This window comes from Serinus canaria, chromosome 20 (genome assembly GCF_022539315.1).
Source record: "Serinus canaria isolate serCan28SL12 chromosome 20, serCan2020, whole genome shotgun sequence".
Taxonomy (NCBI): domain Eukaryota; kingdom Metazoa; phylum Chordata; class Aves; order Passeriformes; family Fringillidae; genus Serinus; species Serinus canaria.
In genome coordinates, this window is record NC_066333.1 from 4402669 (window position 1) to 4427882 (window position 25214).

General features: G+C 40.5%; 1 protein-coding gene across 2 annotated transcripts in view; it reads left to right on the forward strand.

Annotated features, from left to right (window-relative positions):
• The first annotated feature begins 361 nt into the window (after positions 1-361).
• DHX35 (DEAH-box helicase 35) overlaps positions 362-25214 on the forward strand; it is a 28636-nt gene continuing 3783 nt past the window's right edge. The window contains exons 1-21 of one of the 2 annotated variants that reach the window (XM_018917196.3): positions 362-433; positions 1795-1928; positions 2320-2412; positions 2572-2649; positions 4203-4307; positions 5162-5223; positions 5861-5930; positions 6547-6606; positions 8505-8617; positions 8784-8880; positions 9941-10099; positions 11375-11585; positions 13960-14084; positions 14543-14597; positions 19441-19536; positions 19890-19984; positions 20555-20632; positions 21730-21859; positions 22546-22627; positions 23149-23220; positions 24813-24951. In XM_018917196.3, the coding sequence (XP_018772741.1) occupies positions 394-433; positions 1795-1928; positions 2320-2412; positions 2572-2649; positions 4203-4307; positions 5162-5223; positions 5861-5930; positions 6547-6606; positions 8505-8617; positions 8784-8880; positions 9941-10099; positions 11375-11585; positions 13960-14084; positions 14543-14597; positions 19441-19536; positions 19890-19984; positions 20555-20632; positions 21730-21859; positions 22546-22627; positions 23149-23220; positions 24813-24951 (2094 nt within the window). In that variant the 5' untranslated portion in view covers positions 362-393. The remainder of the gene's footprint in view (positions 434-1794; positions 1929-2319; positions 2413-2571; positions 2650-4202; positions 4308-5161; positions 5224-5860; positions 5931-6546; positions 6607-8504; positions 8618-8783; positions 8881-9940; positions 10100-11374; positions 11586-13959; positions 14085-14542; positions 14598-19440; positions 19537-19889; positions 19985-20554; positions 20633-21729; positions 21860-22545; positions 22628-23148; positions 23221-24812; positions 24952-25214) is intronic. The other variant, XM_009092956.4, reaches the window with a different exon arrangement.

The window sequence follows — 25214 nt, forward strand, 5'->3', positions numbered from 1 at the left end:
TCTTTCTCTGAAACATTTAGGTGTCCTGCGGCTGCTGTCTGATTGCGAGTCCTTTCTTTAGAAAAAAAAAGTATCCCACATAGCATAGTTTCTATTTTAACATTTTGTTATAACCTAAAACTATATTTAACACGCTACTTAAGAGAATTAACACAACATCATTTTCTAACACAACACAGATAATATTCATTTTATTATTTGCGAAAAGCCAATCATAAAATACACATTTTCCACAGGAAGAAGGGCAGATCTGCCATGGGCCGAAACCTTCGCGCACTCCCTGTGAGGGGAGGGCTCGGGGGGGGGTGTGTGGGTGTGTCTGTGTCTCCATGGCAACGCGGGTCGCGTCACGTGGGCGCCGCGCGCCGCTTCCGGCCGCCCTCTCACCCCAAGATGGCGGCGCCCGTGGGGCCGGTGAAGTTTTGGAAGCCGGGTGAGGCATGTGGGGGGAGCGGGATGTGGGGGTGCGGGGCACAGAGCTCCGCCGCGGGCTGCCCGCGGTGGAGGGTTCGGAGAATGGAGCCCTGCTGGCCGTGGTGAGGGGTGTGGGGGACAGAGCTCCGAGCTGGCTGGCCGTGGTGAGGGGTGCGGCGCTGCTCCCCTCGGCTCTCTGGGGTCGCTGGTGCATTTACAGTGAAGGGCAGCAAGGCTCTGAAAGGGTTCGAGAACGTGTCGTCTGAAGAGCGGCGAGGGGAATGGGTTTGCTTAGTCTGCAGAAGAGGAGGCTTAGGGGTGACCTCAGCGCTCCCTACAACTCTCTGACAGGAGGCTGAGCTGAGCCGGTCCCTTCTGCCGTGTCTGCCGTCAGAGAACCGGGGAAATAGCCTTAAACTGAGACACGGCAGATTCCCATTAGCTATTATAATTTTTTGTTTCACTGTTCAGGTGGTCAGGCATTGCAGTAATTTGCCCGGGGAGGTGGTGGAGTCACCATCCGTGAGGGTTTTTAAGAGGCGTCTGAGTCCGGTGCTGGGTGATGTGCTTTAGGGATTACAGTGATGGTGCAGGGATGATGGTTGGGCTGGATGATGGGGAAGGTCTTTTCCAACCTTGATGATTCAATGAGGCCAGTGGGGCAATGGCTGTCCCCTCCCTGCCAAAGGCCAGGGGGTGTTTGTGGCTCCAGCTGGGTGCTGCCCGGTGTGGAGTGGGTGGTTTGTGGGTGGGTGTGCTGCCCTTTGCCGGGGTCTCCAGGGGATGTGAAGTGTGCAGGGGGATCCCAAGGAGTTCTGAGGGAGGAGCAAAATCCTGGCCAGGGGTGGGAATAACTGTGGTTAACACCAGGGAGAGGAGAACAGCTCCGTGGAGAAGCACCTTGGAAATAATGTTATAGTTGTTGATTTATGGTAGAACTGCTTGGCAGCTCTGAAGAGAACTAACCTTTTAACAGTGGGAGAAGTGCAAGGAAGGAAATCCTGCAGAGCAGGGGAATCCTCCTCTTTGCTCTCAGACTTTCCTGCTTGAATCTGCAGCTGGAGATTCTGTTACTGAGATGGGTTTTTATCTCTAGTTCTCTTGTGTGATTCCACAGTTTCAGTTGTCAGTAGCTTTGTGATAATTTGCAGCAGGAATAAATCAAGTTTCACTTCCTGATGTAAATTCAGAGCTGAAGTGAGAGGCATATCCCTTGTTTATTGTTAGGTAATATTTCAATTGCTTTCACAGAAAACTTGTTTTTTTTAATATGCTGCCACCCATGATTCCTATTTGCATGAAACATCTTTATTTTGGCTGTATTGTGATACACCTGGCGGAAGTGTGTTGTTCCAGTTAAATTTCACTCCTGCTGTGTAGGCTCAGAAGGTCCTGGTGTCAGTGTCTCGGAGGAGAGGCAGAGCCCTGCTGAGAGCAGCGCTGTCACTGTCATCTACAACCCTTATGCTTCCCTCTCCATTGAACAGCAAAGGCAAAAGCTGCCTGTTTTTAAGGTACAGGAGTTCTTTTTGATGTATTAAATGTGCTGTATGATGCCTGGTTCTTGTGGGGTTTTTTTTTTGGTTTTTTTTTTTTTGAAAGAGCAGTATAAAATCACTTTGCAACATAAATAATAATTTTATGGCTTTCCTCTCTATTTGTTGGAATTTATTGTCCTGTTTGGCAACTGTAAGTGACAGTCCTAAGGGCTTTGTTGATGGATGTTATTTACTAAATGCTGTACGTGTCATTAATAGATTTTAAAGGACTGTTTAGCTTTTGGCAGTGGACTCCATGTAACAAGAAGTTACTGTGTCTGCCAGATATGTAAACATTGTAATTTTAATTGTTTTCTTATTTTTGTACTATTTGCTTTTTATGTTTAAATGTCATCTTCTTTTTCAGCTAAGAAATCACATACTTTACCTAGTGGAGAACTACCAGACCCTGGTGATTATTGGGGAAACAGGATGTGGGAAATCAACACAGATTCCACAAGTAAGTGTCTGTTTGGGTTGGTGAGATCAGGTAGCCCCCCAGGGGATTTTCCATGGCATACTGAGCAGAACCAGGTAAAAACAACAAAGTGTGAGGAGCTAACACCTTGGTGTAACCACAGCATGACAGTGTCTCTCCTGTCCCCACTGTTGTTTGCAGTACCTGGCAGAAGCTGGCTGGACAGCTGAAGGAAGAGTTGTTGGGGTGACACAGCCTCGTCGGGTCGCTGCTGTTTCAGTGAGTGTCCCCATCTCCCCAGTCTGTTGGCATTAGAACCTCCAGGGTGTCAGCAGGTTTTGCTGAATAGCAGGAATCTGCACGAGCTCCTGAAGGAAAATATGTTTCTGCTTGTCTTTCTCTAAGAGCTGCTGGTGTTACACACTGAATTCTACCTGATTAGTGGGTCTGGCCAAGCATTCCAACATTCCAGGACTGCAGATGTAGAAGCTTTGAAGTAAAACTGACTGATGTCAGCAGAACTGTGTGCAGAACTTAGGGCTGAGCTGTGATTGACTCAGGACTAGAACTGTGCTTGTGTGACCCTCAACTTCTTTCACAAGGTGAAACAGTGATGTAAATCTGAATTTAGTTATGCAGCCAGTGGAAGAAACAAGAGGTTGTGTGCCTCTTTCTAGCAATTCATAACCAGGTTTTTAAGATTTTTTGTGTTTATTTTTTGTTGTTTTTATGAGGTGTTGTTTTTATGAGGTGTTGTTTTTATATTTTGTCTTGGAGAGCATAACATCATCTGGATGTGCTGTGAGGGGAAAAAGGAAATGCTGAGGGCAATGACTTCTTCTGTCTGGTAGCAGCAGATGCTTTCTGATGCACATAAAGCATCCACTGCTCCTTTGCCTTCACAACTGCTGCCAGGCTCTGATTTGGGTGAAGTTTCTGCTGCAGCATTCTTTTTTTTACAGAGAGCTGAGGTGCCATTTTATAACCCTCATTTTGCCTGTTCTCTGTAATATAAAAAATGGTATCTACAATACACCAGCATTTACCTCAGTAGATACTGTGGAATCCAGTATTCCTTGACCAGATCCAGCCCTGGTTAAGGGGACAGTCTCTAGCAGTGCTCTGCATCTTGTGCTTTGGGCAGCCTGCCTGCAGTGTCCTCCCTTTTCTCCTTCATAGGGCATCCAGCTGACAGAGCACAAGTTTTACAGGAGATGTTGTGAGTGCTGCAATGATTTCTCACAGCAAAAACTCTCTTCTCTTTTCCCTTTCATGTCTCAATGCGTCATTTTTAAGCCTAAAATAGAAAGATTATTCCATTCAGGCTTAGTACATGGACCCAGCAGGGCTTTTCTTTGAGACTGTTGTTGCAGCCTGCCTGGACTGTGGCTGTTACTGGAGATGAGAAATATAACTGATGATTTATTGCTTTGTCCTGAACTGAAAATGATATTTTATTTTAATAAGTGACTTATCTGCTCTCCCATCTACAACATGGGGATTGTTAGAAATAAAGATAGGTAGCTGCAAACATATAAAGCATAGTTTAGAAATTCCTGCACTTCTGCTTGCATTACCCAGACTGACAATTATCCTGAATTCTTGGGCTGAAGGTGATGGGGTGATAGAATTCCAACTGAAATCATGAACTCACTGCCTGTAGGTATGGCTAGAGTGTCACTCAAAGACTGACACTAACTTGTGGTTGAAATTCTACAGGGACTAATTAATGTATTTTGGAGTTTTATTGTGTCTTTAGATGTCTTTGTAGTTTGTCATGACACAAGGCTGAAGGGTGCTGAGCTGTTGCTCATGAGGATTTCTTTTCTCAGGTTGCAGGCCGAGTTGCTGATGAAAGAGGAGCAGTGCTGGGACATGAGGTTGGATATTGCATCCGCTTTGATGACTGCACAGACCCACAGGCTACAAGAATTAAGGTGAAACACCAACAGTGTGTGGTTATCTGAAGGGATTAGTTGGAACTCTTCAAGTTCTTTTGCAAAATAATGAGAATGTTGTGATACCCACTCAAGAGAAAAGGTAACATTTCAGCTTCCCAGGTGGGTACCCCAAAATTGTGCTTGAAATGGCTGTGGCAATCAAAACCTTTTTAAAATGAGTACCTGTTCTATTCTGATAGTCTGACAAGCACCATTTTAAATCTAGAGGGCAATTTCAAGGTATGGCCAACTGTTGGTACAGCACTGGTGTGATCTGTGTGTCACACAAAGTCATAGGGAAAGGCTGCAGTGAATCACAGATTAAAAGTATCCTCCTCTAACAATAGATTTTGATTAAAAGCACAGATAAAACCCAAGATGAGTGGGCTGAGAGATAATTTGGTGGATTAAATAGCAACTTTGCAGCTGTTTTACAGTGCTGTGAGCAATGTTAGTGTTGTTTGTGTTCTTGCAGAAAAGGACTTGCTTTAGTTGTGCTGGAATAGCAGTGATGATGAATGAGACATTTTGCTTTGTGATTTATTTTTTTCAGAGGATGGTGTTCCTTTTACAGTGAAAGAAATGGAGATATTTGTTCATTAAATAGAGCTGAATTTAATTTTTTAAAGCATGATTATTCATTTAGAGTTGGAAATTTGGAGGGTTTTACCATTAATTCTTTCTTAGTTCAAGACCACAGTTGCAATCACAGTCTAATTTGATAGATCATTAGAAAGTTAGAGGCCAGGAAACATTCAGGCAAAAGCCTACAAAAGCATCTATAAAAATCACAGTTAGTGGAGACTATATGACAAGAATTTTTTTCCTTTTTTTGTTTCATTTACTTCTAGTTTCTAACTGATGGTATGCTGGTGAGGGAAATGATGGCTGATCCTTTATTAACAAGATACAGGTAAGAAAACATGGAATGAGTGATTTCTGAAGTGCAATTTGGTAAAAACTTGCTTTTTTCAAGCTATTAGGATAGCAATTTTTATAAATTATTAGTGGCTATTAAAAATTAAATACCAAAAAAGTGAAAATTATTGTAGGAGTCTGACTTCTTTATGTTGTAAAAACGACATTGTTTTTAGTAACAACATGCTGTTGTTAGTTGATCATTGCAACACCAAAACCAACAGGATTTGATCCTGTAGTTTTGAGATGAAAGCTAAAGGAACCTTATGGAGTCTGAATTGTTTCATTTCCTAGTTTTAGATTATTTTTTCTTCCTTATACTAATAAAAAAAGTCAACAACAAAGAGGCTTTTCTATGCAGTACAATAAACATAGCCCTTTTTTTCTTCTACTCCTTTCCAAAAACTAACCTGAATAGAGATCAGTGTGTATGTCCCATATGATATCAGGTACATTTTTCTCCCTGCTTCACTGCTGCAAGTTTTTTAACTTCCCCAGGTCTGTAAGTGGCTGTGAACAGTAATAGTCCAGCAGCAGATTTCAAATAATGGGGTTTCTAGAAGACAGGGAGACACTGATTCTAGTGTCAGTCAAGTAATTTTTGAAACCTTACCTTTCTGCTTTTTTCACAGTGTCCTCATGCTGGATGAAGCTCATGAAAGGACTCTTTATACAGACATTGCCATTGGCTTACTAAAAAAGGTAATTCTTTTTTAATTCAGTGTAATTCTGTAGTTTTAATTTGGTGATTTTAATACAGTTCTCTGTAACTGTTTTAATTTCCATCCTTTTCATTCAACCTCTGATCCTGATGGCTGGTAATTGAGGGAGTGTGATTGCTGCTTCCTCATTTAGGGAGTGTGATTGCTGCTTCCTCATTTATCCTGCAGCCTATTGTACATACCCAGCTATTTACTTTGGTCATCTGACATTGAGGATCCTCTGTTTCTTTCCCCTGGTGCTGAAATGTCTCCTTAGCTGATAGTTCCAAAAATACACTGTTGATTCTGCTGCTGCTGATCATGTGCAGTGATCTGATTGGGGCTTGTTGCTGACTTTCAGCCTACTAATGATCTGATTCCCACCAGAAATCAAGAGTAAATTAAAATAACTGACTGAATGCCCTTCAAATAAATACATAAAACTCCAAACAGTCATTGGGTTCTTAGACCTGTGGGATGATACGGCTGCCTAATTCATCACCTGTCTTGTAGTTTTACAGAGAGGTTTTTGATAATCTGGATTCTCTAAATCTTGGTTCTAGTCTTATATTTCAGAAAGCATTTTTAACTCTGGGTGTTGTTGGTCTCTCTCCCAGGTTCAGAAGAAGCGTGGGGATCTTCGCCTGATTGTAGCTTCAGCCACCTTGGATGCAGAGGTACAGCTCAGAGATTTGGGTTGAAATGAGGTGACATTAGGTGACAGCTCCACTGCTACTCATGTACAGCTTATCCTCTGTGCTGCTTGAGTGGTTGCAGGAAAAAATCTGCTGTAGTTCAGTTGCTCTGTTGGGTTTTCATGTTCTATTAGCATACTGTTTTGGATGTGAATTTAAATATGAATCTGCTTTTTATGTATTGATATCTTTTTTCCCCTTATTGTATTCTTCATAAAAATATGTTCTCTTGGCTTAATTTATTAAGGGACATTTAGCTCAGTTTTGCTGATAGAAATAACCTGAGACAACTATAGACAAGTAAAAATAAATGATAAATTCATAGATTTAATACCAGTGAGATCTTACTACATCCCTGATTGACTCGTGGCCTGTGGACACTTATGTAAAGTTAGTAAAAACACCCTGCATTTAATTTTGAGTAGGAACAGAAGAGAAACTCTCTAAGAGCTGAGCAGTGTTTCACCCAGCCCTGTGTTCTGCTTGTAGCAGCAGCAACAGGAGATGCTGTTAGGGAGAGCACATGAGGCTGTGCACCTGCTGTGGGTCTGTTCAGTATGAGCTGCCTCAGCAGCTGCAATAGTTGTAGTACAGCTATTAGTCAGCACCTTCCTGCTGTTTCCCTCTACTATGTGTTTATGGACCTGCTGTTTGTTCATTTGTCTTTGAATCTGCAAATCTCCAGGACACCATGAGTAATTTCCAGGAGTTTGCCACCTGCTGTATAATGAAGTACTTGGTCTAATTCTTTCAAACCTGTTAGTTTCATCAAGGATCTCTCAGTTCTTGTATGGGGTATTTGTGTTTAAAAAAAACCACCCCCAAAACCAGCTTTACATTTACTTTGTCACCTTTGATTCTGTAAACTTCAGCTGTGTCTTTTCAAGCTTGTTCTCCCCAAGCAGAGCCTTTTCAGTCTCTCCTCATATGGTAGCTATTCCATCTCCTATATCATGTTCATTCCTCTTCTCCACTTTTCCTAACTGCTCTGTCTTAATAAGATGTGGTGGTGAGAGCTTGCATGTGGCACTGAAGAGATTTCCTATAGTGACAAGTACCATATGCCATGAATGTTGGTAGTGTGCTGTGCTTTGGTAGTGTTTGCACTGCTGTATATTCTGTACATTACAATGCAAAATTTTAACTGCCAGAAACCACATTTCAAATAGATGACAGTTAATCTAAAATGACTTAATACAGCAAAATTATTGGTGTGACTATATAAATATATTTTTTAATACAGAGAGTTGATGGTTATCTCTACAATGCTCATAAAAGTTAAGATGAGTTATATGGGTTCTTAAGTTCCATCTTTTGCTGTTATTTATTGAAAATACTTCATGACAATAGATCTGAATTTATGAAGGTGTCTCACAATACATAAATCAAAAAATTTCATAAATCATGCCTAATTCTGCTTTTACAAAGTGCTATCTTGGTGTTCAGTAAGGGCTGTAAAATTAACTCACTCACCCCAAAATGGATGAGAATATGCAGGCCCTGCACAAACCTTTTTGCCCCAATTATTTCTGAGTTCTTCTTAGCTTTGACTTTGCTACTTTGATAGATTTAACTTCCAGTTAAAAGTTTCTTCATCTTCTTTTTCCAACTGTAGCAGCTGATATAATCAATTTTATTTCCCTTTCTAGTTTTTACTTCTCAAAGTAATGAGACATTCCAACACTATTTGTACTAAGTGCCTGAACCCCAGACAGAATAGAAGGCAACAAAATCAAACTTTCACATTTTTTTAATTGACATTGTCATATTGATAAAGTAAACATCCAAATAGTAGTGTTTTAACGTCTTTGTGTCTTTACGTTTTTCTCTCCATTCCTTGAAATGTCAAATTGAAAGTGTTTGTTTTTATTTTAATGTAGAAATTCAGGGATTTCTTTAATCAAAATGATACCGGTGACCCCAGCAAAGACACCAGTGTGATCCTCACTGTTGAGGGGAGGACGTTTCCAGTGGACATCTTTTACCTACAGAGGTGTGTTCCTGTCTGGTCTTGGCAGTAGTGAGACTGTGCAACTGTGCTATCATTTTGTCTAGGTTAGAGCTCTGCTGTCCCAAAGCTGCTCTGTTTGTCCCTGCTGGAGGGGAGCAGTCTGTACCTATTTTTCTGCTCATGTCTCTGCTGTTTTCTCTCCCCATAGCCCTGTTCCTGACTATATAAAATCAACTGTGGAAACTACAATGAAAATTCACCAGATGGAGAATGATGGGGATATACTGGCATTTTTAACTGGCCAGGTATAGACATAAGCAATTTTTTTTTTGCTTTATAGTGCTGTATTGTGAGCTTTGCAAAGCTGCCTCAGTCTCCTGAGGCTTTCTTTAGTTGTGCTTACTTTATTCACAGTAAAGATGACAAGCATTTCTCTATTGATGGGAGCAAAACTAGGCCAGTCCCAAAGATGTGAAGACAATATATGGCCTGAATTTATCAAAGCTAGTGATGGATGATAGTTTTTGTCATTCAATGCTGTATTTCTCAGCCTTGTTAGTGAGTGGAATTCTGTGTGGTTTGCTGGTGCAAGTCACACATACCCAGTTGTTAAATTGACAGTGAGTCATCATTAATAGTTAAGGCAAATGGAGTTTCCATTTGTTAGGCTTAACATCTGAAGTGTCTGACAGAAAAACAAATTGCCATGCGATCAAAATGTACTGGTCTCTTCTGCTCTATTTATGCTTGTCAGCTCACTTTGCAGCTGGGAAGAGCAAATGGGAGGCAGCTCATTTCTCCAGTGAGGAGCTCCCTTGAAGAACTTCAGTAACAGCTTGCATATTTTCAAAAGCAATTCCTCCTCCCCTTTATTGATTTAACTTTGGAATAATGAATTTGCTTTTTCATGAGGCAATGTTTGAACATTTTGTTTTCTGTCTTTAAGAGTGAGATGCCACAGCTGAGATTAAACATTAAGTTGAGCAAGAGGTGTCAGTGCTGTTCCTGTGCCATTCCTGATCCAGGCCCACAGCACTCTGGCCTCCCATTTTGCTCTCACCAGTTGAGACAGACAGGAAAATTAACCTACTTCCTCCTAAGCTTGGTTCCCTGTGATTTTGCTCATGTGTTTGTGATATGACATTGACTCAAATAACAGTGAACACAAACATGTGTATAAAGCTTTATTTATTCCTAATAGCAATTTATCTTAAGAACATTACAGCATGGAGCGAGCTAGTCAAATCTTGGAGTTTGGACAACTACAGTGCTATTATTTGGTACAGGTTCTTTATCTAGGTGACAGAAATGTGCTGTTAAAGTGCAACTTCTCTCATTGTGTGCCCTGTGCTGCTCTGGCTGCAGGAGGAAGTGGAGACTGTGGTTTCCATGCTCATAGAGCAGGCTCGGGCCCTCGCTCGCACCGGGATGAAGAAGCACCTCCGTGTTCTGCCCATGTATGCTGGGCTGCCTTCTCCTGAGCAGCTGAAAGTGTTTGAGAGAGTCCCTCACACTGTCAGGAAGGTGAGCTCTTGTGTCTGTCTCAATTTCCACCACCTAGAAGGGTGTCTGCAGCACACAGGTTGCATTTATCAGGTTGCATTTATCAGGTTACGGGACTCTTGCAAATGCTGCTTTGAGGGAGGCTTTCTGCATCTCCCATCAGTGCTGTCAGCTTTCAAACTGGGAACCAAGAATATGTTCCCTGGCTTCCCTTTTCATCTTTGATCACTCCTAGACATGTCAGTTCCAGCTCTCCTCTGTGCCTCACCAACTCTGCAATTTTTAAGTGTCTCCATACAACTTTGTATTTGTCTTCTTACCCTCTGAACTCCTTTGCTTTTACCTTTTTCTTTCTTTTTGTGATCTAAATGTCTATGACTCTTTTCCACCAGTAGCAGAAAAACTGGTGACAGAGTGGGTAAGTGCTGCATTTTCATCTAAGGAACAAGTTCATGCTTACTTGATTTTAGTGGAAAAAAAAAAAGCTTTGTTTTGACTTCTGTAAGTCTTGTTTAGACATTTAATGTCACAGAAGTATATAATTGGATGTGATTAGTGCTTTCTGCTAATGCAGAGCCTGTGTTGGGGCTGAAATAAGCTGACAAAACTACACCAAGGTGACTTGTAATTCTTGTACCTGCTGGAGTTTGACAAGTGAAATTGTTCATCTGCCATTGAAGAACATTTCATATAAATACTTCTCTCCAGGATATGACATTAGTCAGTTAACTTTCAAAATTTACTTTTTAATTTCAGGTGAAGTAAACATTATATTTCCCACTGTTGTCTGTGAACAATTATTTTATTATTTTAGGGCATACATATATAAGTGAATCCCTGCAGGAATGCTGAATGTGGAACTCTTAATCAACCCTGTTCCCTTCCTATCTCCCACTTTATTCCTTACATAGCTTTATGTCTTCCCACCTCACCTTATGTAGCTTTGTGAGTGTGCGAAGAATAGTTCAGTGTAACTGAGAAGCAGAAAGAAAACATTCTTAGTCTGCTACATAAGAACACTTGATTTACAGTCAGTTAATCTTTTTCTCTGCAAACACTGCCAAGCTCTTCCTTTATGAAGAGAGAATAAATTTGAATAACAAAGTGATTGTGAAGCTGTGAGTACTGCTGTACAAACTGTCTTATCTCAAGCTGACAACTCCTTCTGCTTGTACTGTATCTTTTTGTGCTCCTGAGTGTGTCCTGGGCCTCTCATGGCTGAGATGTCCCTGCCTGGTATTTGGCTGATGGGCTCACTGAGAGCTCACAGGATCCTCTCTGTGCCCGTGCCCGCAGGTGATCGTTGCCACCAACATTGCCGAGACCTCCATCACCGTGCACGGCATCGCCTTTGTCATCGACTGTGGCTTTGTGAAGCTGCGTGCCTACAACCCCAAGACGGCCATCGAGTGCCTGGTGGTGGTGCCCGTGTCCAAAGCCTCGGCCAACCAGCGGGCGGGGCGTGCCGGCCGCAACCGCTCCGGGAAATGCTACCGGCTCTACACAGGTCAGCAGCTCCGGGGCCGCGCTGCTGTGCCCGTGCTTCCCGTTCAGTGTCAGATTAAAGAGAAAAGGCTGGGCTTGTTCATCCATCGAAAGAACAATATTTCCCTTTGTTATTTGTCGCGGTTGCTGTTGCTGATGAAGGAATGGGATTACTTTTGGGTTAAGAACTATTTATTCTTTAGATAAATATTAGTTTTAGAGGTTGTGAGATTTATGAGATTAAGTAGCTGGTTATAGTTCAAGAGTAGTCACAAATTTCTTTGTTACAATATAATATATAACTTTCTAGTTATATATTTATAGAATATTTATATAATTGTATATAATATTTATCTTATAGATATAATTTTATATAATATATAACTTTCTAGTTATATATTTATATTCTTTCTAGTTTAATGGACAGATGTTACAAGGTTTATTTTGTTTTTTTAACTTATCAGTTTTACTTCGACTGCACTGCAGATACTTTTGTCTCACAGGCTGCTGTTGTACATAATACACATATTTCTAATATAACTTCTAAACTAGTTTGTTCTGTATAACCTCTACACTACATATCTCTAACCTATATAATCTATATAACCTCACCCCTACATTATAAACCTATCACTGTCTTATCAATACAGTTTCTCACTTACTTAAGTTATATTCTTACTTACAACTGTAGAAACATATTTTTATAATTTTTCAGTTTAATGTCTGTGTATTGTATTTTTACATCAACTTAAGCTTCTTCTGAGGCTGTAAATGAAACTCTTATTTTCATTTACATGAAACTAAGTATCTAGAAGTTAGTATCTAGAAGTTTCTATTTTTCTGATTCCCACAGTTGTTCCTCTAGCTTGTTTAGAAATACCTCATTCTTATGTGCTAGATGTTAGAAACTGAATATTTTTGTGAATCAGAAGCACAAATGAGGCAGAGTCAGCAGTTGCAAACATGAAATGTTAAAATGCAGCTCTTAAAAGTGGTGAGCTTATTAAGAAGTTTGTTCTTTAAGGATTTTGGTTTCTGAGCAGTTTCAGCTTTTTATGCTTACCAGTATTATAATCTCTCTTCTCTGACTGAAGTCTTTATAGACCTTGCATATAACAAAAGGGCTCTGGAAATCCTTTATGTAACTCAGAGAAAACTTCATGTCTCCTTTTTTCCTAGGAATAGCTGCCAACCCCAAATTCTTCCCTTGCATCAATGACCCTGGCAGTGCACAAAAATTGCTGTTATAAATAAATCTCTTGGCTACCTCACACTGCCCAGAAAGCTGCAATCAAAGTGTCTGTTCTCAGCTGCTTAATGAGAAAAGGCTTTGCAGCTGAACACTCCCATTGCTGATGGGCTTCAGGTCCCCTCTAGTTTTACTGGAGCTCTGAGATTTGGAGGTGAAGCATTTTCCTTTAAATTGTGTTTGTGCTTGCCAGCAGTTGCCACGTTAAACTAAGCCATGATTTATGCCCTGAATTTATATGTACCCAGTAAGAATCAGGAGACAATATGTGCTACACAATATCCCAAGCTTATATAGCTTTGGGAGTGTTTTACTGGAGAAACCATGACTACACTGAAGATATTTTTGTGTGCTCAAGAGCTCAAGGTCTAGGGAGTGCTTTAAGAAGTGTTTTAAAGGAGGGCAAAATAAAAAAGAAAAGAAGAAATTGCACAGAGTGAACAACAGCAGAGAAACAGCACTGTCTTTGTCCTAGGGAATGTTTGAGAAAGAAAAGGGTTCTGTGGAAATGAAAATAGTTTGGGTAAAAATGATATAGAATGTGCCCTTTTTTTTACTGCAGAACAGTTGGTTAGTGGAAGGTTTTATCCTTACATGGAGTATTTTTCCAGACATGGATTTAATAGTGAATGTGATTTTAAAAAGGCATTGTTAAATACATTGGTTTTCCATCCTTAATCTCTATTTAAAATATATATTTTAAACCATTTGTTTGAGTAGTTACAAAAATAATGTTCTTGTACTGAAAACATGCTTCTTTGAAACTTTTCCACGAATCTTTAAAAGAATGGGTTTTTTTGTAGTATTGCACCCTGCCTTTTATTTTCTGACAAAAACATTAAACAGAAGAGAAACAAAACATTTCCAGATTTCTGTGAAAAATTTATAATATTTCAAATTGAAATGTGGGTGGGTGAACTACAAAATCAAAACTGTAGCCAAAACCATTGAATTTCTACTTAAATAAAAGTAGTGTAAAATAAAAGTTATTGGAGACAGATAATCTTTAGGATAGAGATTGTCTTTTAACAGCTGTTAATTATCCATATGTGATAATTTAAACTCGGAATGGGTGTGAATCTGTCGTGGTGACTGCATGAATGGGAGCTGAAGCTCAGTCCCCAGCTGTGTTTTTCTCTCCCCACAGAGGAGGACTTTGAGAAGCTGCCCAAGTCCACTGTGCCAGAGATGCAGCGCAGCAACCTGGCCCCTGTCATCCTGCAGCTCAAGGCTTTGGGGATTGACAACGTGCTCAGGTTCCCCTTCCTTTCGGTGAGTCCCAGGCTCTGAAGGCTGCCAGCTTTCCTTGGGCTGAAGAGACAGCAGGAGATGACTTGGGGATAGCCCCCAGAACCATTCACCATTGCCCTGCTGGTTTGGAAAGTGTAGCTCATTGTCCCCTGTCAGGCAGCAAAGTGTGTTCCTGGGAGCCAGTAATGCAAATAATGTGTGTGACTACTTAGAGACAGCCATTTGGATTCCAGAGTTTGATGTTTCAATTGTTGAGAAGTTAGGAAAGTCTTAAAAAGACAAAAGACAAACTTCTACAATTCTGCTGAATTGTAACTGCAGTCACTTTGCACTGAATTTATGAGGGGGGGAAAAATGTGAGAGCTCTTTGTTCATTTTGCAGCAGAGAGTAGGTAGTTAAGGATTTTGCAAAATAGGAAGATCTATGAATGCATGTTCTATGCTGATAACTTCAATGAATGGACATTTTCTCTTCACAGCCACCCCCTGCACAGTCGATGGTGCAAGCTTTAGAGTTGCTGTATGCTTTAGGAGGTGAGATTTTAATGATTTGCTTTATTTGTAGCTATATTGCAGGAGTTGTGGAAAAAAAAATGTAATTTGTATTTGGTGTTAGAGGGACATTAATAAAATTTGCATTTCAGGACTGTGCTTTGAGAAAGAAGGAGAAACACACTTTTTGTTAGAAGGTTTTTAGAGTGTACCTCAGTCTCTTCTGGATTTACTGTCTTTTCTTCTGGTTATTTCAGATGGGTAAGCAGGCAAACAGCAGCAATGGAGATTAAACTAGAATTTAACTATTTAGATTGGGTTAATGAGTATTTTATAGCTGTTTTATTTGTATTTTCTTGCAATTTCATGAGAGGAAACCACCCATTTGTCCTTGCTAGGAACAGAGCTCTGAGCTGATGAGGGTTTTTTTTCCCTGGCAGATCCTCTTTGTGTTCCTTCAGTCCTTACAGAGTGGTTGAATATGAAAATGCAGTTTGTACACTAATTAGAGCAGTGGAGGAGTTAGACACTAACTTTACCTGCACCCAGTTAGATAAATTGTTACATACCTAAGACTTGGTGTGGTGATCTTTTATTTCATGTCACTGTGCCAGCAAGGAAACATGTTACACTTGCAGATATAAACAGAAAAGGTTTGGCTGTAGTAACCCAGACTTTATCAAGGCTGAGAGAATTGCAACTTTGTTCCTTAGTGAGACTTTGAAAAGCACAGTCTGTCTATTGTAAATTTTCCTGTTAACACATTGCAGTTGTTATCTGATCTTGCTGTGTGTGCTGGAACTCCTGCCTAAGCAGAGAGTCAGATGTGATGCCTGAATCTGGGAGAGCTCAGTCCCTGGAGGCTGTGCATGATACTCCACAGTGAGTGTGGTAGTTTTCAAACTCCCTCCTTGCTATGATTTTGAAGGTTTGTCTGACAGAAGTTATTAAGAGCTAATTTAATTACAATTTTTTAAATGAATTCCAGTCTGTCCTCTGCTCTGGATGCAGGATGGGCTGTGCTGAAAGTCTACACCTGCTGTAGTGTAATGCTCTTCATGTTTGTGCTGTTGGTCCTGCAGCTGAGACAAAGTTCAAACCCACAGCAAGTCAAGCTGTCCTGATGCTATTAGCTGTGATGACAGGATACAACCACTAACAAAACCCCCTGATCATCCCTAAAAACAGCACATTTTCTCCTGGATGAACTGGAACTGTGTTTCTCAAGGCAGTGTGTGTGTTTCAGTGAAGAGCTTTCTGGCTTTTCATGCTTTTAAGTGCATGCCACTTGCAAAGACTGCTCTAGTTTCAGTATTAAACTTGCCAGTTATGGACAAGTCAACACATACACACAAACTTGTAATGAAAAGATTAGTCTGACAGATCTTGCGAGCATAATTCAAAGTACTTTTCTATTATTTAGCTACTTAAAAGAGTATCTTTTTAAAAATTCTGTTCTCTGTGTTAATATCACAGCTTGTTCTCCAATTCATTGGAGTCTGAGCAACACTGTTGGAATATGGTTTGGTTTTAGGTGGTTCTGTGAGGAGCAGGGACTTGGACTTGAGCCTTATGGGTGGGTCCTTTCCAACTTGAGATAATCTTTGATTCTAAGTGTGTTCATTCTGGTTTTATTCATTATGCTGCTCTTGGCTACTTTTAACACTCAGATCACACTGTAGTAATATGTTTTTATACACAGTTTTCAACTCTTTTTTGTGTGGTGAGTGAGATGCCTGCTGCCTAATATTGTTTATAGGAAAAACTGTTATATTGTTGAGTTTTTTTTGACAGCTGTGTAATCTTTTTGAATGCAACAAACTAAACAAAACAGAAACTTGATGCCAGGCCAAGTAGTCAAAACTAATCTGTGTTTGACTTCAGCTCCTTGTTTGTAGCTAATTCAGAGTTGACAATGTTTGCTCCATAATATAAACATGAGGCAGCATAAAGGAGATTTGTGTAAGTTTTGGAAGCTTCCAGAGGTTTGTGGCTGTTTTTAGACCACTCACAGATGCTGTGCTGTAACTTGTGGCAGTCTGCTCTCTTTTTATTCTCATGGAGCTGTAACTCTGCTTGGCCAGGATTTTGCCCTGTGCTGGTTCAGTTCCATCTCGCAAAGGAGGGTTTCACTTAAGACACTTGGTTCTTGGCAACCTCTGCAAGCTTGGAACAAGGACCTTCACAGTGGCTCAGGAATGTGTTGCAAGGATGGATTCACAGCCAAAACCACCTTAGGGAAACGGAGAGGAAAGTTCAATAAACTCGTTGATTAGCTGGGTGATGTTTTGGCAGAAGTGTTCTTGCTCATGTAGCTTCAAAGAGCTCTTATTCTCTTGGCTGCACAGCTTTGTAGCAGAACAGAGAAGTGCTGATCTTGGTGTTTCAGATGGAAGGAAATATGTGTGCATGTGTGTGATACACTCTTCAGTTTTTGCTGAAGTTTAAGGTGAAGTTAAGTTTCAGTGGTTTATTACAAAGATTTTATATCAAGTGCAGAGGTGAAGCTGCCCAAGCATTTGCAGGTGCAGTGAGGATTAAATTTCTCTTGTGCAAGTAGGAACATGAATTTCATCACTGGCATTGCAGCCACATTCAAAAAGGCAGTTTGGGGTCAGGCTCCTGTTGTGCCAGCATGGTGCCACCTCGTGCAGGGCAGATGCTCCTAAGGTGAGATAGCTGTGTTGAATAAACACACCACTGTTTGTAGAGGGATTATTTTTACAGTGGTGCAAACTGATTACATCAGGACTATCTCTCCTCAGCCTTCTCCTTTGATTCCTTTTTGAGAGTTGCCAGTTGAAGTTTATTGGTTTTAAGCATAATTTAAGAGGTAAATAAGCAGGCAAAAAGTGGCTTTATTTTTAGGGTTATTTCAGGTCTCTGTTGAAGATTTGTTTGAGAGTTGTCACCTATCAGAAACAACCACTGTACCTAAATTTAAAAAGGATAGTTTTAAGCCCTCAGCCTGTCACACCACTAGTGGTTGTTACTTGAAACATTTCAGTGCCATGGTACTTGAATAATCTCTCCTGAGCACATTTAATTAAAATCTTTATAATATCTTTTTCTAAGATCTTTAATTTCCTATATATATGTGGACTCAGTGATTGCTTCCAGGATTATTTGAAGGAAACTTTCACCTATTCCAAACTAGTATCCATTGCAGGCTATATTCAAGCTTATTACTACAAATAGATCTGTGCACAACCCATATATAGATGATGCAAAATTGTATTGACATTTGTAGGATGTAGCAGAAGCCAAAGGATCTTGGCTTGATGCACCTGTAGAAAGTGGTGCATAAATATATGGAAATTTCTCCTTTTTCCTACTTAGGATGCAGTTGTCCTTCTGTAGATGAAAACCTGTCTAAGCTATTAGTTGTGTTAGAATTTAAACTTCTCATATGGCACTAGTCAAATGAAAGCTATCATACCTTATTTTTTGCAGGTGCTGGGACTTTGTGTTTAAATATGTTAGCTCACCATTGTACCAAAGTTGCCTTTGGTACCTGTTTCTGAGGAAAACTCTGTGACATTATGTGAAAAGCCTGGTAGGTTTTGTTGGACAGTGTAGGGGTGTGTGAATGAATCACTACATTGTCATGAGTTGGTAGCATATCAAATAATAAAATAAACACTGGCTGGAGGGATCTGTGGGTTCAGATATGCTGACATGAGTTATAGGAGATCTCATTCCTTGACCTGAATTGTGGTTTTGCTTTTCTCTGTAAAACAGAGCGGCAGTGCAGCTGTGGCTTTGTTACCAGCACACAGTCTGACAAATAATGTGTTTATACAATGTGAGAGCTGTGGTTGTGTTTCCTCAGGTTGCTTTGCTGTGGTTGGTTATGCAACCTGCAATGCCCCAAAGTCCTGCTACTGGGCTCTCACTCACTCCTGCTTGTGTAGCCTTTCTCTTGTGCTTTACCTTTCTGTCATACCTCATACAACTTGGCCTCTTGAAGTCTTCTCTTTCAATTTTTACTCTTTGCTGCCTTTCTTAGCAAGCTTTTTTCCTTATTATTGTTCCCTGTGTATTTTTTTTTTTTTATTCTACATCCTCTTGCAAAGGAAAGGCTTTTGCATTTAAATTTTTCCCTGAAATCTCAGTATAAAGCTCAGAGTTAGACTGTGACCTGTGCTTTGCATGAGTCACCCTTGCTGCAGGGGCTTGACTGGAGGGAGCCAAACCTCTAAAAGGGTAAATGTGCAGGGTTGCTCTGGCCATCACAGATCAAGCTGTCAGGCCTCCCTCCTGTGCCATCTCCAGGGAAAAGGCTACATCTGGAGCATGACTGGCAACTGAGTGGATGAGACATGAGCCATACTAAACTGTAGAAAAGCTTCATCAGCTGTGCATCTCTTGTTTACATAATAATACATTATTTTTTTCCATGGCCTAAGTAGATGTGCTTAGAAACATGGCACCCTACCATCAGCTGTGCCTCCTGTTCCTGCAATAATGCCTGTCCCACGTTTATCTCCATTTTCATTCTCATCTGCTTTACATCCCCATGAACAAAGATGTTACTAAATACTTAGAAAGAGGATCAGAGGTCTAACAGCTGATATCCCCTCTGGCCATGGCATTGAGTTGGACTGCAGGTTTTTTAAATTATTGACAGTAAGAATGAAACTTGGTCAAAATTAAAAACCTTGTGTGTTCAAGTATTTTTGAAAAATAAATCTGGTGACCCATGAGAGAGTCAATGGGTGTCATGGATTGCCTTTAAGCTAAGTGTAATACACATTCAGCAACTCTAAGGTGCATTTGCTATATTTTAGCATGTAATTCTGCTCTTTAGTACAGTTTAAATGTAAAAGAAGCCTTGCTGGGCTGTTTTGCCTGTGTCCCAGCTACATTTCTGAATGTGCTGCAGGTTTGGACATGCACTGCCGATTAACAGAGCCTCTTGGGATGAGAATAGCAGAGTTTCCTTTGAATCCTATGTTTGCAAAGATGCTTCTGGAATCAGGTAGGAGGAAAAAGATCAGTTTCCTCACCAGTTTCAGTCATGTAGTTCTAATGCATGGTTAGACATTTGCTAAACTCAAACTATACTTCATCTTGGTGTGGTCTGCAGTGAAAAGAATTGGTTAAAATCTCTATTAAATAATTAGTCTAAGACATTTCACAGTTTAGTAAGTCTAACATTTTCTTCTTAAGTTTTCCACTGAAAACATTAACTCCTTTAAAAAAATACAGGAGTGTATGTATTTTTGTTTTAAATACTATAAAAATATATTCTGCTTCTTTTACATTTTATTCTCTGTGGGGGTAAGTTGAATGGAAAATTTCCTTTATTGAATTTCTTCATTTACTCTTTAGGAAATTTTGGCTGCTCCCAGGAGATCTTGACAATTGCTGCCATGATGCAGATTCAAAACATCTTTGTGATCCCTCCAAATCAAAAAAACCAGGCTGTAAGTTCCTTTGTGACTCCTTTTCTGTTTGTTGTTCCCACATTTCTGGACTTCTGGCAAGTATTTTATTGGTGCCTATTATAGACTGCAACTTTGTTTGAAAATAAAATAAGGTCTGGAATTGTAACTGTTGTAGGTAGAAAAAGAAAACAAATAACAGGTGAACCTTGGAGTCTTTTAGTAGTGCTAAAAACCTCCTGAGGTCCAGGAACATGAAAGGTTGTAAAGCAATATTGATCAGTGGAAGGGTTTGCACAAAAAAATCCCCCAAAACCTTCCCACACACCATTTCCTTTTGAGATGAACAAAACAGGAAGGGTGCAGCAAATTCTTAATAGCCTAATTTTAATGAATGGAGATTCTCGATCTGTTCATTTTTCCAGTTTCAATTTTAGAAGTGTTCCTGAGTTTATTGGGGCTATTAAAGTATTGCTAATGCCCAGAGGAGCTGCCCTAGATGGTAAGAATTTAGCAGTCCCCAGGAAACACAGAGCTGAAGGGAACTGGGCATGTCAGACATGATTTCAGCAAAAATCAGTCTGCCTATAAAATGGTGTTGTTGTTTTGCAGGCCAGGCAGCACAGAAAGTTTGCTGTGGAGGAAGGGGATCATCTGACCATGCTGAATGTTTATGAAGCCTTTGTCAAAGTAAGTCAGTTCAAGTGGATGTGGATTTGCAGGAGTGGGAGGAACCTGAGGTTCTCACTTCTGAATCTGGATGTTCTGGATACAGAAAGTCCTCAAAGCTGAGGATTTACCAAGCCTATCAAGTGATAAGTCTACTCTGGTCACCATTGCCACAGATCTTCCACAGTTCTCTGAACAGGGAGTAAAAGGGAATTTTGTTGGGGTACAGCATGGCAATCTTATGGGTAGACAGCTGTGTTTTCAAGTAGACAGAGATTTGGTCCTGGGGAAAACAAATGTCCAAATTTCCAATAAAATTAATATTTTTTTCATGTTTTACTGATGAGAATTTGCATTTAATTCTAGCAGTCTTTTTTCTGGTGTTAAATTAACTCATTGATCATCATACCCTGGGGTCTAACACCAACCTTAGTACTGCTCTGTAAGCTGAGGTTTATGTAATAGTTTTGAAGTTGCTCCACCTATTTGGAAAAGGTATATTTTGCTGGCACAAACCACTTCTGTAGTAAAATACTTGAACACTGCTGAGTTGAAACAGTATAACCACCCAAGTGTTCAAACATGACTTTTTTTTCCCCAGCCACAAAGCAGCCAGGCAGGCACCAACTGAAATGTTGCCCTTTCACATTTTGTATCTGTGTAATTCTGTTAGAAACAGTCAGATGCAAAAGTTCTTGGAAGGAGTGCTGGATTCTGGAGGAACAGCCCTTTGCAGAGAGAAGACCAATGAAAACAGCACTGAAAAGGTTGTTTATATTTTGAGGTTGAAAACAGACGAGTTTATGATCTGAGAGAATTAAATGGGATGACTGATGCTCTTCTCTTTCACCACATATGAAAAAATAAAGCACATCTGTTTGAAAATACCCCATAGCATTTGATCTGCTGCTCTTTACAAGTTGTTTGAGACATGTTTTTTAGTTACTAGTGCTACCTACCCTTGTTAGTTGCTCTGTAAATAGGTAATTTTCAGGGAAAACCACAAGAAATTTGTTGCAGGAGATCAGAATTAAGACAGAACAAGGCTATCCAAAAGAGATTGGGTTTGCTTTGCTGATGGTATCTCATTAAGATTTTTTTCTCTTCTCACTGTACAGCACAGCAAGAGCTCCCAGTGGTGTCAGGAACACTTTCTGAACTACAAAGGGCTTGTGAGAGCTTCTGTTGTAAGAGAGCAGCTGAAAAAACTTCTCGTCCGCTTTAAAGTGCCGAAGAAGTCCAGTGAAGGTGATTTTTTTTTAAGCTCTTGTCCAATACAGAGTGAAGGTTATTTCCAAACTGTCAGTCTGCTCCCTGCTTTTCTTGTAACCTTTGGAGTACCTGGGCCTCAAAATAATGTTAATTTAGACCAGATTTTTTTCCTAAAAATGGCTGCAGATGAGTACTTTAGCCTATTTGTATGATTAAATGTTAGTCCAGTCTTCATTAGTTGAGATTTCCAGCATAAGTTTAAACCAGTGATTATCTATTTAATGGACAGCTTTTCCAAAAGAGTCATAAATAGGTCACTCTGTTCCCTCTTTGTCTTTTCAAAAAGGCCATTTTTGTTCAAAATGCTGTTCAGCCTTTGGGATATGATTTCCAGCTGTGCTGTGTGTGCCTGGGTACTGGGACTGGTTCTTAGCACTTGTCTCTACCTGCTCTGAAAAATCAGCCTTCAATGCTCAGCTGTCACACTGGGCTGCTTCAGGAAACTCTTCATGGAGACACAGGTGGCAACATTCATTTTTTAGGCAGCAATTTTTGCTTTGCTGTGAAACTGAAGTCAAAAGGACTTGCAGGGTTTGTCTGCTCTCCTGCCTTTGCTATCAAAGCCTGATACACTCTGAAAAGTTGTTTGAGATGATTAAGTGGTATTTTAGCAATTTTTGCCTTTCAATTGATTCATCTTACAGAAAAATTCTTCTTTCCAGGTGATCCAGATCCTGTTTTGAGGTGCATAGTTTCTGGATTCTTTGCTAATGCAGCTAAATTCCACTCCACAGGAGCTTACAGGTGACTATATACAGTTTCACTACAACTGGTGCTTGGTTGGAAAGCTCCCCTGATGAATAAATCTAAGTTTAATCAACAAGCAGATGTTTCTGCTAATTTGCAGTTAGGAACATGTGACAATCAATGCACTAAATATTTGAAGTTCTGTATTTGGAAACTGCCTCAGTGTTTATCTCTTCTCTTTGGCAAATACAACTAAAATTATTAATAGTGGGAAGCTACTAGTAGTCATTAGATTGCTTAGTGTAGTAGTGTTGTAGCACTCCCAGAGCACTGAGTAAAAGCCTGAAATGCTACTTTTTCATTTAATGTAGATAAAACTCTTTTAGGACATCAAATTATTGATTGTTCCTTTCACCAGTATATGAGCCTGGTTTCATCTGCTCATTAAATGCAAATGTTGTTCATTTACTCCAGCCCTTTCATTCTTGCTTTTATGAAACATTCATACTGGGGCAGAAAGGAGCCAAATGTTAAGCAATAAAGAGAGGCACAGTCTGAAGTAGTATCTTGTTTTCCAGGACTATCCGTGATGACCATGAGCTCCATATCCACCCCAGCTCAGTGCTGTATGCAGAGAAACCTCCACGCTGGTAAGTCAGAGCTGCTTTCTCATCTTTAGGGATTTTTAAAGGGATTTGCAGCATCCAAATTGAATTGCTTCTCTCCATCAGTGGAGGAATAGATGTAGAAGGTCATATTTCCCACAGGGAGAATCCAAGTGGTGTTTCCTTTGCAACAATTTTTTGGGAGTATCCAAATAAATAAGGGGAATAAGTGATGTTTGACTGTCAAAGAAACCTGCAGAGGCTGGAAAGCAGAGCCAGCTGACCCTGTTCAGTGGGCATCACATCTTGCACTGCAGATTGTTCTCCAAGTAGTCTCTGTACCTAAACAGAGCTAGGGTTAATTTACTTTCATTAAGCCTATTAAGGAAATATCCTGTCAAACAGGTGCTGCAGAAATGGCAAATGGATTGCAGGAAAAGGGCTTACACATAAAATGCATGATGTGAGAAGTTATGGATGTCCAGCAGGTTGAGGGAAGAACTGGCTGTGCTTCCCATTAGCTGGGATATGATCGTTCCATTTGCAGGTCAAAGGTCCTCAGATAACAAGCAGAAATGTGTGTGGAGCTCTCAGGTCAGCATGATCAGCCTGAAGTATTTGGACTTCCATCTTGCACTGCCTGCTGCTGAGACTTAGAAGGATAAGCTTGGCCTGGTGTCATCCTGTCACATAGGAGTTAACTTAATCAGCAGCCTAAATTTCAGTGCTGCTGCAGCCTGGGCAGCCATCCTCTATTGAGGGCTTCAGTTCTCTCTCTGCTACAAGTGTGTAGGAAATGTGTTTTCATGCTGGTTTGTTTTCCTCTGATTTATTTTTAGTTCTGTTAGTTGCCATGTCTCAGGACACATTTGGCAAAGAGAATTTTGGACTCTTTCCTCTTTGTTTTGAGAGCTAAATACCAATTAATGAGAAACCACAAACCTCAGGTGTTTGCAGCTCTTCTGTGTGTAGAAAGCAGATGGTGCCTTAAGGATTTGGTAGCTGCCCCTTCAGTGCAAGGGTTTGCACTTCTTGGGGAAAATGACCTTACCTACTGAAAGTGACCTCAGAAATAGATTGTCCATGCTGGCAACCTGACTGTGCTGGTAGTGGGGATGAGTCCACATGGTTGGATGTTCCTAAATCTATTCCCAGGAGATGTTCTGGCAGGAGTTAAAGCTGATTTCTTCCTCCGATGCTTATCTCACCTGTCTGCAGACTGGCGCCAGGGATAGTCATGCTGGGGTTTGTGCCCTCCTTGTTGTGGGTGCAGGGTTTTGGTGCTTTGGACATTTTCCCTTGTGATATCACTGAGTAATTCATATTCTGTCTTCCAAAGCATCAGTTGTGAGTCCCCCTTGACCCTATTATGAGAAACCTTTCATGTAAACCTTGCACCCATATTCTAGTAGTATGTGAGGTTGTTTTTATGGCAATCTGAAGATTTTTTAATGTGGACAACTCTGACCAACCAGAGAAATAGGCAAGAGGCTGAATTACAGCCTAAGGACTCTGTTGTCACTCTGTAAGTGTCACCTCTGGCAGCATGTATGTGAAACTGTCTAAATATGCTGTTAATCAGCTCTCCCTCATTGCTTGACAGCAACCACTATTCATTTTTGTCTCCTTTCTCCCAGGGTAGTGTACAATGAAGTCATACAGACTGCTAAATACTACATGAGAGATGTGACAGCTGTGGAATCCTCCTGGCTGTTGGAGCTGGCACCCCACTTTTACCAGCAAGGAACGGTACGGAATCGGCATAAAGGCCAAACGGTACCATTGCTGCACAGCAGCTCTTGTGTCTGACCTTTCTAGGGGTTTATGTTTTGCTTGGTCTGATGGGACAGAAATTAAGTTGGCTCTGGTCATTGTAGTGGTTTTAATATAAAGGAAGAGGGTAATAAGTTGATGCATGAAATGTTTTTCCCTATGGTCCAGCCAGTGGATCTCAGGGTTACAAAATGAGATCCATTTGCTGGGGAAGTTACATTTACCATGGGATCACTTTGGGAAATGAAGCCTGCAGCCATTCCACA